At 48.9% G+C, this 16,897-nt stretch overlaps 1 protein-coding gene across 2 annotated transcripts in view; it reads right to left on the bottom strand.

Annotated features, from left to right (window-relative positions):
- The window catches only part of LOC119970711 (15-hydroxyprostaglandin dehydrogenase [NAD(+)]-like), a 77,078-nt gene that overhangs the window by 11,865 nt on the left and 48,316 nt on the right, over positions 1–16,897 (bottom strand). For both annotated transcript variants that reach the window (XM_038805772.1, XM_038805773.1), the window contains exon 6: positions 11,171–11,334. In XM_038805772.1, coding sequence (XP_038661700.1) covers positions 11,171–11,334 — 164 coding nt within the window. The remainder of the gene's footprint in view (positions 1–11,170; positions 11,335–16,897) is intronic.

Raw genomic sequence — 16,897 nt, 5'->3', positions numbered from 1 at the left:
AGATGGGCAGAAGAGTGGCAAATGGAATTTAACCATCAAATGTGTGAGGCAATGCATTTCCAGAGGACTGTCCAGGCAAGGGAATATACAATGAATGGTTGGACCCTAGGAAGTACAGAGGATCAAAGGGACAATGGTGAGCATGACCACAAATCTCTGAAGACAGCAAGAGAGGTTGATAAGGTGGGTAAGAAGGCTCCTAAGCAGAGGTGGTCGATAGCTTTAAGTTCCTGGGGATCACCATCACCAACAGTCTGTCCTGGTCCACTCACATTGATGCAACAGTCAAGAAAGCCCAACAATGTCTCTATTTCCTACGGAAGCTAAAGAAATTCAGCATGTCTGCAACGACTCACAAACCTCTACAGATGTGCCATAGACAGCATCTTATCCGGCTGCATCACAGCCGGGTATGTCAACTGCTCAGCCCAAGATCGCAAGAAACTGCAGAGTGTGGTGAACTCAGCCCAACGCATCACACAAGCTTGCCATCCTCACATTTATTGTGTATACACCTCCCACTGCCTCAGGAAGGGAGACAGCATTGTCAGATGCTGACAGAGACCCCTCACACCCAGGCATTGCCTTCTTCCAGACCCTTTCATCAGGCAGAAGGTACAGAAGTCTGAAGACCCGCACATCCAGGCATAGGAACAGCTTCTTCCCCACAGCTACAAGACTCCTCAACGACTCCCTGTAAGAACACTATTCCCGACGTCCTGTGCTGCTCTTGCTTTTTTTGGCCCCTTGTTCCACACTGCAACCAATCACTGTTTGCCGATGTACCATTTGTCAATGTACTCTGTTGACAACTCTTTTTGTCTACTATGTACGTACTGTGTACGTTCCCTCGGCCGCAAAAAAATACTTTTCACTGTACATGTGACAATAAATCAAAACAAATATGAGATTCTTGTCTTTATTAACCAATTGCATTGAGCAGCATTGTACAAAATGCTGGTTAGGCCCCAGCTGCCGTACAGTGTGCAGTTCTGGTCACCACACTATAGGAAGGAAGTGATTGCAGTGGAGAGGATGCAGAGCAGATTCACCAGGCTGCAGGAGCTGCTATCAGGAGAAATTGGACAGGCTGGGGGGAGGGAGTTGGGCAGTTAAGAGTCAACCACATTGCTGTGGGTCTGGAGTCACATGCAGTGAGGATGGCATATTTCCTTCCCTAAAGGACATTAGTGAACCAGATGGGTTCGACAATGGTCATCATCCAGATTTTTATTAAATTTCACCAATTGCAATGGCGGGATTTGAACCTGGGGCCCCAGATCATTACCCCGGGTCTCTGATTTACTAGTCCAGTGACAATACCACTACACCACCGCCTCCCCTGATTGAGGTGTAGAAAATTATGAGGGACGGAGATAGGGTAGATAGAAAGAAGCTTTTTCCTTCGTGGAGGGGGTCAATAATGAGGGGGCATAGGTTTAAGGTAATGGGCAGGAGGTTTAGAGGAGATGTGAGGAAATCCTTTTCACCCAGCGGGTGGTTGGAATCTGGAACTCTGCCTGAAAGCTGGTCGAGGCAGGAACCCTCACAACTCTCAAATAATAATATGAGCACTTGAAATGCCATAGCATGCAATAATAATAATCTTTATTGCCAGAAGTAGGCTTACATTGCAATGAAGTTACCGTGAAAAGCTCCTAGTCGCCACATTCCGGCGCCTGTTTGGGCACACAGAGGGAGAATTCAGAATGTCCAAATGACTTAATAGGCACGTCTTTCGGGACCAGTGGGAGGAAACCGGAGCACCCGGAGGAAACCCACGCAGACACAGGGAGAACGTGCAGACTCCGCACAGACAATGACCCTGCCGGGAATCGAACCTGGGACCCTCGCGTTGTGAAGCAACAAAGCTGACCACTGTGCTACCATGCTGTAGGTCAAGTGCTGGAAATTGGGATTAGAATAGTTAGTTGCTTGATGGCTGGCGTGGACATGATGGGCCGAAGGCTCTCTTTCCGTGTAAACTCAATGACTGTACGACTGACTCACCGGCATCTGTTTTGCACTTTATATCCTTATTGCCTTCTGTCGGGAATTTCTTTTGACCTAACTGTTGGGAAACTGTTGGGACTGGGAGAAAGGTTGGCTATACTCCTCTCCCTGCATTACAATCCACTGAATATCTGGGGTTTCTCGCATGGAGAGTTAGCTCAGGGTAGGCATGGCCATTGGGGGGGGAACGGGGACAGAGGCGGGAGGCACATTTTAACATGTCCCTCAGTCAAGGGGCCGACGAGTCCGGTAATAATAGCTTCATTGAGAATTTGGAGACAGCTTCGCCAACACTTCGGTTGGAGGAAGGGTCAAGTGAAATGCTGATTCAGAGGAACCACAGATTTGAGCCAGGGATGTGGGATGGAAATTTTCGGAAATGGGAGGAGAAGGGCATTAAGATACTAAAAGATTTGTTTCTTCGTGGTCGGTTTGCAGGATTGAAGGAGCTGGAAGCGAAGTATGGGCTGGAGCAGGGGGAAGTGTTTAGATATGTGCAGGTTCGAGACTTTGCCAGAAAGGAGATAGAGCTTCCAGGTGGAGCCGGCCTCCACATTGCTGGAGGAGGTGCTGACTGGAGAAGGGGGTAGGTTTGGCGGTTTACAGGGCTATTTTGGGAAGAGGAGAAGGCACTACTAGAAGGGGTCAAAGCAAAGTGGGAGGAAGAGTTGGGAGAGGATATGGAGGAGGGGTTCTGGTGTGAGGTGCCCCGGAGAGTGAATGCCTCCACATCGTGCGCGAGATTGGGGCTGATACAGCTGAAGGTGGTATACAGAGCACACCTCATGAAGGCGAGGGTGAGTCGATTGAACGAGTAGAAGATGTGTGTAGACGTTACGGGGGGGTGGGAGGGGCATTATTCACGTTCATATGTTTTGGTCCTATCCAAAGCTGGAGGATTACTGGAAGGAGGTTTTAGGGTAATTTCTAAAGTGGTGCACGTGAAACTGGACCCAGGCCCCGGGAGGCCATAGTCAGGGTGTCGGACCAGCCGCGGTTGAAAACAGGTGCGGAGGCAGATGTTGTAGCCTTCGCCTCGTTGATCGCCCAAAGGTGGATCCTGATGGGTTGGAGAGGAACCTCTCCACCCTGTGCCCTGGCGTGGCGGGGGGACCAGTTGGAATTCTTGACTCTTGAGAAGGTTAAGTTTAAACTGAGGGGAAGGATGAAGGGGTTCTACAATTCATGGGCATTAATCATTACGCACTTTAAAGAACTGGATAACATCGAACATTCGTTGGGGGGGGGGGGTGGGTGGGGGACTGTGTGTGTTAATGGCAACTATGGGTGATTCCTTTTTGTCATTTGTTTATGCGAACATGCGGCCTAATGTTTGGGGTTTTGTGGGAGGATGAGATAGTTGTTATTGATATGGGGATTGACATATTTGTTACTGATTATTGTTTATTATTGGTGGGTTTATTTGTTGTTGGTAAATTTGGGAGAAAATGTGAAAAAGGTGGAGAATAAAAATATTTTTTTAAGTCAAGGGGCCGGCGAACAAAATTTAGGAAGATGAGAGTTTGGCATAATATTAAACATGAAAAAAAAGTATGAAAAGAAACAATTAACCGAGTAAAAAGACAATAAGTAATAAGTAAAGATGAGTAGTAGACCGTAATAGGGTGAGAATGTGTGTCACCGGCTCACTGTCAGGCTGATACCTGGAGTGAGGCAGACTGTTGGAGACATACTGCCCGAGCATACATATTCCCCTCATAATCTCACCCTTCTCACACTCCCTCTCTCCCCACTCACACTCTTCTCCCCCTCACACACTTCTCTCAACTCACACTCTTCTCTCAACTCACACTCTTCTCCCCCCACACACTTTTCTCCCCACTCACACTTCTCCCCTCCCACACACTCTTCGACCCCCTCAGACTCTCTCTATCTGAGCCTCACTCTGGGACAACTGCACCACGCTCTCGATCATCTGCACCCCGCTCTGGGCCAGTTGCACCCCGCTCTGGGCCAGCTGCACCCTACTCTAGACCAGTTCACCCACACTAGACCAGCTGCACCCCGCTTTAGGCCACTTTCACCCCACTCTAGACCAGTTGCACCCCCCACACTATATCAGTTGCATCCCACTCTAGACCAGCTGCAACCCGCTCTAGACCAGCTGCACCTCATTCTAGACCAGCTGCACCCCGCTCTAGACCAGCTGCAACCCACTCTAGACCAGCTGCATGTTGTTCTAGAACAGTTACACCCCACTCTAGACCAGCTGCATCCTGCTCTAGACCTGTCGCACACCACTCTAGACAAGCTGCACTCCACTCTAGACAAGTCGCACCCTGCTCTAGACCAGCTGCATCCTGCTCTAGGCCTGTCGCACCCCACTCTAGACCAGCTGCAGCCCTCTCTAGACCATTCTCACCCCGCTCTAGACCAGCTGCAATCCTGCTCTAGGCCTGTCGCAACCCCACTCTAGACCAGCTGCACCCCTCTCTAGACCATTATCACCCCGCTCTAGACCAGCTGTATCCTGCTCTAGCCTGTTGCACACCACTCTAGACCAGCTGCACTCCGCTTTAGGCCAGTCACACCCTGCTCTAGACCAGCTGCATCCTGCTCTAGACCTGTTGCACCCCACTGTAGACAATCTGCACCCCTCTAGACCATTCTCACCCCGCTCCAGACCAGCTGCATCCTGCTCTAGGCCTGTTGCACCCCACTCTAGACCAGCTGCACCCCCTCTAGACCATTTGCACCCCGCTCTAGACCAGCTGTATCCCACTCTAGACCAGCTGCACCCCATTTTAGACCAGTCGCACCCTGTTCTAGACCGATCACACCCTGCTCTAGACCAGTCGCACCCTGCTCGAGAGCAGTCGCACCCTTCTCTGAATGCGTGGCAATTCTGTTCCCTGGGCCCTAAACTCATTGTCGTTAGTATTTATTACTCCTCCAACCACGGATTGTTGCTCTCCCACACCAGTGATTTTATCAATGGCACACTTGGGAGGGAAATGACCTGTGATTGGCAGAGCAGCCCCATGCAGAATCGTCCTTTCAAATTTTACCTGTCGGACTCCCTCTCTCCCCACTCACACTCTTCTCCCCCTCACACACTTCTCTCAACTCACACTCTTCTCTCAACTCACACTCTTCTCCCCCCACACACTTTTCTCCCCACTCACACTTCTCCCCTCCCACACACTCTTCGACCCCCTCAGACTCTCTCTATCTGAGCCTCACTCTGGGACAACTGCACCACGCTCTCGATCATCTGCACCCCGCTCTGGGCCAGTTGCACCCCGCTCTGGGCCAGCTGCACCCTACTCTAGACCAGTTTCACCCCACACTAGACCAGCTGCACCCCGCTTTAGGCCACTTTCACCCCACTCTAGACCAGTTGCACCCCCCACACTATATCAGTTGCATCCCACTCTAGACCAGCTGCAACCCGCTCTAGACCAGCCTGCACCTCATTCTAGACCAGCTGCACCCCGCTCTAGACCAGCTGCAACCCACTCTAGACCAGCTGCATGTTGTTCTAGAACAGTTACACCCCACTCTAGACCAGTTGCATCCTGCTCTAGACCTGTCGCACACCACTCTAGACAAGCTGCACTCCACTCTAGACCAGTCGCACCCTGCTCTAGACCAGCTGCATCCTGCTCTAGGCCTGTCGCACCCCACTCTAGACCAGCTGCAGCCCTCTCTAGACCATTCTCACCCCGCTCTAGACCAGCTGCATCCTGCTCTAGGCCTGTCGCACCCCACTCTAGACCAGCTGCACCCCTCTCTAGACCATTATCACCCCGCTCTAGACCAGCTGTATCCTGCTCTAGGCCTGTTGCACACCACTCTAGACCAGCTGCACTCCACTTTAGGCCAGTCACACCCTGCTCTAGACCAGCTGCATCCTGCTCTAGACCTGTTGCACCCCACTGTAGACAATCTGCACCCCTCTAGACCATTCTCACCCCGCTCCAGACCAGCTGCATCCTGCTCTAGGCCTGTCGCACCCCACTCTAGACCAGCTGCACCCCCTCTAGACCATTTGCACCCCCGCTCTAGACCAGCTAAATCCCACTCTAGAACCAGCTGCACCCCATTTTTAGACCAGTCGCACCCTGTTCTAGACCGATCACACCCTGCTCTAGACCAGTCGCACCCTGCTCGAGAGCAGTCCGCACCCTTCTCTGAATGCGTGGCAATTCTGTTCCCTGGGCCCTAAACTCATTGTCGTTAGTATTTATTACTCCTCCAACCACGGATTGTTGCTCTCCCACCCAGTGATTTTATCAATGGCACACTTGGGAGGGAAATGACCTGTGATTGGCAGAGCAGCCCCATGCAGAGTCGTCCTTTCAAATTTACCTGTCGGACCAACAATTTGAAATCCCATTCCTGGGGCACATAATGGTACATATAGCCCCAGGACCGTACATTGGACCAGTCCAGATTAAGTGATCCACCAGGGGGCGAAATTCCTCCGAGCGGCCAAAAACCGGTGTTGTGCAAATCCCGCCAGCAGCCTCTGAAAACAGCTGCGCCGGCGGATGTCATTGATTTTTTAGTTTCAACAAATCTCCGGCCCGGATGGGCCGAAGTCCCGCCGACGTGACCACGGGTCACGGGAAAAACAGAGTAGCTTTAAAACGGCGTCAACCATTGACGATGGTTGACGCCGTTCAGTGTCTGAGGGCGCGTCCGGGGGGGGGGGGGTTGCGGCATTGGGGTGGGGGGGGGGTTTTGCGGCGTTGGGGGGGTTGCGGCGTTGGGGGGGTGTTGCGGCGTGGGGGGGTTGCGGTGATGGGGGGGGGGTTGCGGCGTTGGGGGGGGTTGCGGCGTTGGGGGGGGGTTGCGGCGTTGGGGGGGGTTGCGGCATTGGGGGGGGTTGCGGCATTGGGGGGGTTGCGGCGTTGGGGGGGGTTGCGGCGTTGTAGGGGGTAGGGGTGGTGGGGAGGGGGGTAGGGGTGGTGGGGGAGTAGGGGCATTGGGAGGGGGTAGGGGTGGTGGGGGGGGTTTGGGGGGCAGCGGCGTGCAGAGCGGGGGGGCGACGGATGCCCGGGGCCAACGCACCGTTGCCCCCCCTCTGCACGCCGCTGCACCCTACCCCAACCCACCCCCCCTCACCACCCCTACCTCCCTCCAACGCCCTACCCCCCTCACCACCCCTACCCCCCTAACCACCCCTACCCCCTCCAATGCCCCTACCCCCCTCACCACCCCTACCCCCCTCCCCACCACCCCAACCTCCCTCCAACGCCACCCCATCTCTCGCAATGCCGCAATCCCCCACCCTCAACGCCGCAACCCCCCACCCTCTCAACGCCGCAACCCCCCCTCGCAATGCCGCAACCCCCCCCCCTCATCGCCGCAAAGCCACACCCTCTCAACGCCGGGTCCCCCCCCCCCCTCAACGCCGGGTCCCCCCTCCTCAACGCCGGGTCCCCCCCTCTCCTCTCAACGCAGGTCCCCCCCCTCCTCTCAATGCAGGTCCCCCCCCTCTCCTCTCAACGCCGGTACACACACCCCCCACCCTCTCAACGCCGGGTTCCCACCCCCCCTTCAACGCCGGGTCCCCCCCCTCCTCTCAACGCAGGGTCCCCCCACTCTCAACGCAGGGTCCCCCCCCTCTCCTCTCAACGCCGGTACCCACACCCCCCCTCCCCTCCCTCGAAGGCCGGTATACACCGCCCCTCCCCTCCATCTGAAGGCCGGTACCCCACACCCGCCTCCCTCTGAAGGCCGGTATCCACACCCCCCCCCCCCTCCCTCTGAAAGCCGGTACCCACACCCCCCTCCCCCTCCCTCTGAAGGCCGGTACCACATTCCCCTCCCTCTGAAGGCCGGTACCCACACCCCCCCCTCCTCCCTCTGAAGGCCGGTACCCACACCCCCTCCCTCTGAAGGCTGGTACCCACAACCCCCTCCCCCTCCCTCTGAAGGCCGGTACCCACACCCCCCTCCCTCTGAAGGCCGGTACCCACACCCCCCTCCCTCTGAAGGCCGGTACCCACACCCCCCTCCCTCTGAAGGCCGGTACCCACACCCCCCTCCCTCTGAAGGCCGGTACCCACACCCCCCGTCCCTCTGAAGGCCGGTACCCACACCCCCCTCCCTCTGAAGGCCGGTACCCACCCCCCCCTCCCTCTGAAGGCCGGTACCCACACCCCCCCTCCCTCTGAAGGCCGGTACCCACACCCCCCTCCCTCTGAAGGCCGGTACCCACAACCCCCTCCCCTCTCTCCTCCTCCCCCCAATTCCTCCTCCTCTCCCCCTTCCTCCTCCTCTCCCCCCTTCCTCCTCCTCTCCCCCCCCTTTCCTCCTCCTCCTCTCCCCCTTCCTCCTCCTCTTCCCCCCTTCCTCCTCCTCTCCCCCTTCCTCCTCCCTCTCCCCCCCCTTCTCCTCCTCTCCCCCCCTCCTCCTCCTCTCCCCCTTCCTCCTCCTCTCCCCCCCTTCCTCCTCCTCTCCCCCCTTCCTCCTCCTCTCCCCCTTCCTCCTCCTCTCCCCCCTCCTCCTCCTCTCCCCCTTCCTCCTCCTCCCCCCTTCCTCCTCCTCTCCCCCCTCTTCCTCCTCCTCTCCTCCCCCTTCCTCCTCCTCTCCCCCTTCCTCCTCCTCTCCCCCCTTTCCTCCTCCTCTTCCCCCCCTTCCTCCTCCTCTCCCCCACCCTTCCTCCTCCTCTCCCCCCCTCCTCCTCCTCTCCCCCCCTTCCTCCTCCTCTCCCCCCCTTCCTCCTCCTCTCCCCCCTTCCTCCTCCTCTCGCCCCCCATCCCCCCTTCCTCCTCCTCCTCCTCTCCCCATGCCGGTACCCGTCCTCTCTCTCTCAACGCGCCACTTCTGCAGCGTGTTAAAATGACGTGTATCGCGTCGGTCCGATGCTGGCCCCTCCGGGAACGGCGATTAGCGGCCTAAAAGAAGGCCCCGACGCCGGAATCATCTGCACCACTTTTGCTCGCCGGAAATCGGCGTCACGACGGTCCGCGGAGAATTTCGCCCAGGGATATAGAAACAAAAAGTGGGTGTAGGCCATTCAGCCCTTCGAGCCTGCTCCGTCATTCAATATCATCACGATTGACCCTCTATTTCAATTTCATATTACTGCTTTCTCCCCAAACCCCCTTGATGCCATTAAAATCTCAAAGATTATCGATCTCTTTCTTGAATACATTCAGTGACTTGACCTCCATAGCCTTCTGCGGTAGAGAATTCCACAGGTTCACTACACTTTGAATGATGAAATGTTTCCACATCTCAGTCATAAATGGCCTACCTCATGTCCTGAGGCTGTGTCCCCAGCTTCGAGATTCCCCAAACAGGGAGGATATCCTCCCTGCATCTAGTCTGTCCAGCCCTGTTAGAATGTTATGCATTTCAATAAGATCTCCTCTCATCCTTCCAAACTCTAGTGAATACAGGCCCAGTCAAACCAATCTGTCCTCATAGGACCGTTCCGCTAACCCTGGTATCAGCCTTGTGATTTTCCGCTGTAATCCCTCTATAGCAAGTACATCCTTTCTTAGATAGGGAGACCAAAAATGCAAACAATAATCTTTATTATCACAAGTAGGCTTACATTAACACTGCAATGAAGTTACTGTGAAAAGCTCTCGGTCGCCACACTCCGAAGCCTGTTCGGATACACAGACGGAGAATTCAGAATGTCCAAATTACCTAACAGCACACCTTTCGGGACTTATGGGAGGAAACCGGAGCACCCGGTTTTAATGTGCCGCACAGACAGTGACCCAAGCCAGGACTCGAACCTGGGACCCTGGCGCTGTGAAGCCAATAGTCCAGGTGTGGTCTCACCAAGGCCCTGAATAACTGCAGTGAGGCATCCCTACTTCTGAATTTAAATCCTGTAGCAATGAAGGCCTACATATAATTGGCCTTCTTAGCTGCTTGCTGCATCTGCCTCTCAACTTTTATTGACTGATATACAAGGACACCCAGATCCCTTTGTGCATCCACACTTCCCAATATCCTGCCACTTAAATAACATTCTTAATTTCTCTTTTTCGCACCAAAATGTATAACTTCACATTTAGCCATGTTGAACTGCGTCTGCCATCTGTTTTCCCACTCATTCAACTTGTCTAAATCACCTTGAAGCCCCCTTGCATCTTCCCCACAACTCATATTTCTGCCCAGTCTTGTGTCATCGACAAATCAGGAAATGTTACATTTGGTTTCCTGATCCAGGTCATTTATATATATTGTGAACAACTGGGGCCCAAGCACTGATCCCTGACCCCATGAGTTACTGCCTGCCATTTAGAAAAAATGTTCTCTGTTTCCTGTTTGTACACCAATCCTCGTTCCATGCCAATATATTATACCCTTTATCCCATGTGCGTTAATTTTTCCCACTAACCTCTTATGCGGCTTATCAAAAGCCTTCTGAAAGTCCACATATACCACATCAAATGGTTCTCCCTTACCTATTCTACAATTGCATCCTCAATAAACTCCAGTAGATTCGTTAAAAATGATCTGCCTTTCATAAACCTTTCAGAAACCCATGCTGTCCTTGTCCAATCCCATTATTGCTTTCCAAATGTTCTGTTATCACGCCTTTCATAACAGACTCTAGCATCTTCCCCACTACTAATGTCAGGCTAACCGGTCCGTAATTCTCCTTTTTTTCTCTCCCTCCCTTTTTTAAACAGTGGGGTTCCATTTGCCACCCTCCAATCTGTAGGAAACTGCTTCAAAATCGAGAGGATTTTGGATGATGACCAACAATGCATGCAACATTTCCAGAGTCACTTACTTTAAAACCCTGGGACGTATATTATCAGGTCCTGGTAATTTGTCAACCTTTAACCCCATTAATCCATTTTTTTTACTAATACTGATTTCCTTCAATGCAGCCCTCTCACTAGACCTGGGAGGTTATTTGCGCTATCTCTTGTGAAGGCAGAACCAAAGTATGTGTTCAACATTTCTGCCATTTCTTTGTTCTCCATTATAATTTCCCCTGCTTCTGGCTGTCAGGGACCAACATTTATCTTTACTAATCTGTTTTGTTTCACATACTTATAGAAGCTTTTATGGCCAGATTCAATGTTGCTGCAATTTTACTCTCATACACTATTTTCCCCCGTTGATCAAAGTTTTTGTCCTCTTTTGTTGAATTCTCAAAGTTTTTAAAAGTATTCTTACATTACATTTTAATCTCCAAAAATGTACTTACTCTAGTATTCCGTAGTGCTGAATCAGCTTTTCGACAGCATCCTTGAATACATAATATTTTCCCATAATTTCCTCATGATTGACGGAGTTCAAAAGTGGCGTATCCACAAAGGCTGGACAAATTGTGTTGATCCGAACTCCATAGCCCAAGATCTTTGATGTTGCCTGAAAAAGGAAAGCACTGGAGAGTTACCATTCACCATCGTTCCACTCGGCGCATCTTGTGCATTGAGGAACAAAAGCAAGCAGTGGCAAAGCGGCCAGCATCCTCATTGGGAGTTCTGGGGCAAGGACATGAACTTCAGAATTCCTTCAGAATTTTCCAACCTATTGCAAAAGGACTCAGACGGATATCAGACCATAAGATGTAAGAACAGAAGTAGGCCATTCGGCCCAATGAATATGCTCTGCCATTCAATGAGATCATGATTGATCTGATGTTATAATCCTCGACTTCAATTTCCAATCTTATCCCATCATCCTTGATCCCCTTATTGATTAAAAATCTGTTTATCTTAGCCTTGAACATTATCTTTTTAAAAAAATGTATGTTACTACAATATGTATCAAAGCAGGTTACAGCGAATAAACACCCCGGGAAACATACTTCCCAACAACCAACAAGACAGTCTGCACAGATTTTTTCCTTTTTCCCCCTTGATGAACAGCCCCTTAAACACAGTCACAAATATCCCCAACCTTTCCTCAAACTCTCCCTGAAGAGCCCCTTAACTCATACTTTCTCTTCTCTAATCCCAGGAAGACGCACAGGTCACCCAACCAAGGCGCTACCCCCCGGTGGCGATGCCGACTGCCACTCCAGCAAAGTTCGCCGGCGTGCAATCAGAGAGGCAAAAGCCACGACATCGGCCTTCCTGAGCTCCGGCTTCTCTGAAACCTCAAATATCACCACCAAAATCCACCTCCTCCCCAGACCGCAAACACTCCCGCCTAGAATCTTCCCAATTTTCCGCAACCCCAAAACATGTGCGCGTGATTCACTGGCCTCCACCCACACCTCTCACACTCATCTGCTACCCCCTGAAAGAACCCACTCATTCTCGCCCAAGTCATATGCAGCCTGTGCACCATCTTAAACTTGTTATGGGCCAGGGTTTAAAGAACCCCAAAGTGCATCATGGAGTTCACCTGACCCACAACTTTTAATAGATTGTGGTATGGGGAGCACACGACCCAGTCTACAGGTGTGGTACAGCAGAAATAAAGCAAATCAATGTTTATTCTATGAACTCAAGTTAATCTTTTAAAAACATACAGTGAACATCTTAACAACCATCAATTCAAATATAACCCCAAAAGAATACAACACTAAGTAATCTTTAAGCTGTCCTTTTAACATCCAGAAGACTTAAAAAAAAACCTTTAAACAGAAGCACATCAGGTCAAAGTCACTACTGAGAGCAGTTATTAGTTTTAAATCACCAAAGGATCGATTTACAGTCTTTAGAATATAGAGAGAGAGACTCATACACCTTCTGGCTGTGACTGCAGCTATCCAGCTCTGAAGCCTAAACTAAAACACACCCTGCAGCAAACAGCCTCAAATGAAAGTGAAAGCTGTTAGACAGCCCAGCTCCACCCACACTCTGACATCACTGATAAACACCTATTTCTTAAAGGTACATCTCTTAAACACCCATTTCTTAAAGGTACTCTCACATGAAACCTCCCCCCAAGAAAAAATAAACTATCAACTTCACGATGGTTTCATTTTTTACCTTTTCACTATCCTTTAAGAAATGAACACAGTAAATACACTTGTTTGTTAAAAAAAAAACACCACACGCAAACAGGTACAACAATATAGTTCATTTTTTGTTTTTCCGCCAACTGAAATCCTTCTTGATTGACAGTCTCTTTGAACACGAAGGTCTCTGCACGACTCCGTCCATTATCTATGCCTTGGCATTTCTCTTTAAAAGTCAGATACTGTAGTTCAATCTGATCACAGAGTCCCTTGTAATTCTCCAACACAGGAGCATTGGTTATAACAGCTTTCAGGCAGTCAAGTGCCTGTTGAAAGTCCGCTGTCCACTGAACTTTTTGACGTTTCTTCATCAAGTCCATCAGTGGAGCAACCACCACAGCAAACATTTTTCACAAATGTTCGATCAAATCCACTCATGCCAAGAAATTGCATTATTTCCCTTCGTGTCGAGGGTATTGAAAGCTCCTCAATAACTGTTGGTTTCACATCCCGTGTGAACATTCGACCCTGTCCGATTGTATGGCCAAGGAAAGTGACTTGAGCTTTTCCAAATTCACTTTTGGCTAGGTTTATCACCAAACCCGGCTCCTGAAGTTGATCGAATAATTCCATCAGATGTTTTAAATGCTCTTTCCATGTCTGGCTGGAAATTACCAAATCGTTGATGTGTACTGCACAATTGGGTAATCCTGAAACAACTTTGTTAGTTAACCGTTGAAATGCGGCTGGGGCATTTCTTATGCCAAATGGCATAAGTTTGAATTGGTATATACCGTCAGGAGTCACGAAAGCTGAAATCTCCTTTGCCCTTTCAGATGAAGGTACCTGCCAGTAACCTTTAAGTAAATCCAATTTGGAAATAAAAGCTGATTGTCCGACTTTCTCAATGCAATCCTCCAAACGTGGGATAGGATAACAGTCTGTTCTTGTAACTGCATTAACCTTTCTATAGTCCACACACAACCTTTGGGTACCATCTGGTTTAGATGCCATCACTATGGGTGAGCTCCATTGGCTGCAACCCACTTCAATTATGCCATTTTTAAGCATACTCTCAATCTCTTTGTTAACCTGTGCCAATTTTAAGTCTGTATGGATGTTGTTTGATTGGAACAGCATGTCCCACATCTACATGATGTATAGCCATTTTAGTACTTCCCAATTTATCTCCACCAACTTGCCCATGTGATATCAATAACTCTTTCAGGTCAGTTTGTTTTTCCTCTGGAAGGTAATTCAACAATTTATCCCAATTTTTAAGAACATCCTCGTTTTCCAATTTAATTTGAGGTATGTCAAATTCACAGTCATCTGGATTTGGTTCGTCACTTTGAGTTTGAATGATTAAAACCTCCTTTTTCTTTCCTTACCTTTCAAAGTACCTTTTAAGCATATTCACATGACACACTGCGAGTTTTCCTTCTATCTGGTGTTTTTGCCACATAATTCACCTCACTTAATTTCCTTTCAATCTGATACGGTCAACAAAACCTTGCTTTTAAAGGTTCACCTACCAAGGTAACAATATTAAAACTTTATCTTTACTGGCAAAACAACGAACTTTGGATTTCTTTTTTTTTAAATAATTTTTATTGGAATTTTTTACAGAAAATATAAAACATAACGACAAACAATGAAATGCAACAAAATAACCCATAATAACTGTAACACCCCCCCAGACCGTATCGACGCATTATCACATCCCCCACCCCCCAACCCCAATGAACAACAAAAGAACTTAAAAATAAATGAAAATTAAATAAACAAACATAGTCATCGCCCCCCCCCCCCCCCCCCCCCCCGGGTTGCTGCTGCTACTGTCCCCGTACCCTATCGTTGAGCCAGAAAGTCGAGGAAAGGTTGCCACCGCCTAAACAACCCTTGTACCGACCCTCTCAGGGTGAATTTGACCGTCTCTAGCTTAATGAAACCCGTCATGTCATTGATCCAGGTCTCCACGCTTGGGGGCCTCGCATCCTTCCATTGTAGCAAGATCCTTCGCAAACTTTGGATTTCTTGTCCGCTACCCGTTTCATCATATTTTGTGCAACTTTTAAATTTTGTCAAGCCAATTCACCTGCTCTATTTAATCATTCCCTAAAATTTGACACGTAATCCAATAATGTAATTTCCGATTTCTCACTCACCATTTTTTTGTTAAACAATTTAAGTGGTCCTCTTACTTCATGAGCAAAAATTAGTTCGAAAGGACTAAATTTAGTTGACTCATCAGGTGCATCCCTAATTGCAAACAGTACAAATGGAATTCCTTTATCCCAATCCTCTGGATAATCGTGACAATAAGCCCTCAACATTGTCTTTAATGTCTGATGCCACCTTTCTAATGCTCCCCGTGATTCTGGATGGTACGCAGTTGATTTAAATTGTTTTATTCCAAAACTATCCATAACTTCTTTGAATAACCTTGAGGTGAAATTTGATCCTTGATCCGATTGTATTTCTGTGGGTGGTCCATATCTAGTAAAGAATTGAAGTAACATCTCCACAATATTTTTAGCTGTAATATTAGGTACTGGAATGGCCTCTGGAAACCTAGTAGACACATTCCATTATAGTCAAAAGATATTGATTCCCACTTTTCATTTTAGGAAGCAGTCCTACATAATCAATTAGGACCCTTGTAAAAGGTTCCTCAAATGCTGGAATGGGTATTAAGGGTGCTGGTTTTTTCACTGCTTGAGGTCTCCCTATCACTTGACATTTATGACATGATTGACAACATTTCACTACATCTTTATGTAGTCCAGGCCAATAAAAATGTTTCTGGATTTTAGGTAAGTTTTCCTTATTCCCAAATGACTTCCCAATGATAACCCTTGTGCAACTCGCAATACCTCCTTTCTATACCCTATCAGCAATACTATTTGATGAACTTCTGCCCACTTTTCATCTGCCTGCATATGCAAAGGTCTCCATTTTCTCATCAAGACATTACTCTTGCAGTAATAACACTCCGGTGTGCACGCAGATTCCTCTTCCGTGCATGCTTTTTGATACATCCGTTTTATTTCTATATCTTTCTGTTGTAACTCCGCCAATTTTGCTGAACTAAAAATATCCCCCTCATCCTCCACCTGGTCTTGTTCTTCTTCAACCATCTTATCAAAAATTGTTTCTGATAATTGCACTTCAACTTCATCTTCACACTTTGATTTCTCCTTTTGTCTTAAACTTGACTTTGCAACCTTGTTGCTACAGAATCCGGAAAAATCCCAGAATATTCGCCCTTCAACACTTCAGTTGTCTGATTTTCCACTGGCTTATCAACCACAGTAGGCATTACTCCCACATGCGATCCAGCTATATCATTACACAAGATAAACTGTATTCCTGTTCCTCTATTACTCCTACTACCATTTCACTACTCTTCAACCTTTCCTTATATAATGGAACACTACTCCTCTCACCCTGAATTCCACATATCACCATTTTTTCTGGCAAAATTCTTCCCAAACTACATAACTCCTCATCTATTACCATTAAATATTGACTAGCCCCCGTATCTCTTAAAATTGTGACTTCTTTACCTGCTCCTCCTGATGCACATGAGTAAACTTTACCCACACAAGTAAATTCTTTAAATATATCTGGCACCTTCTTATCAATCACCTCTTGATCAGGCTGTACAATCTTTTGCACCTCCTTCACTTCAATTGGACTTTCCTTCACCAATTTAAGAAACCCCACTGTCTGATCCTTCCCAGTGCTTTTCTTCAACCACCAACACTGTGACTTTACACGGCCTAGTTTATTACAGTGAAGACATTTGAAACTTTTAGTTTCTCTTCCACCCTCCTGGATTTCTTTTTTAATCTGAGGTACACTCTCCTTATTATCTCCTATCAGACCACCTTTACCTTTACCACTTGAGTACTTCTCATGTCCCCAGTTTGAAATGAAATGAAATGAAAATCGCTTATTGTCACGAGTAGGCTTCAATTAAGTTACTGTGAAAAGCCCCTAGGCGCCACATTCCGG

This window comes from Scyliorhinus canicula, chromosome 8 (genome assembly GCF_902713615.1).
Source record: "Scyliorhinus canicula chromosome 8, sScyCan1.1, whole genome shotgun sequence".
Taxonomy (NCBI): Eukaryota; Metazoa; Chordata; class Chondrichthyes; order Carcharhiniformes; family Scyliorhinidae; genus Scyliorhinus; species Scyliorhinus canicula.
Note: the sequence above shows the minus strand (reverse complement) of the source record. Positions and strands in the feature narration are given on the sequence as shown.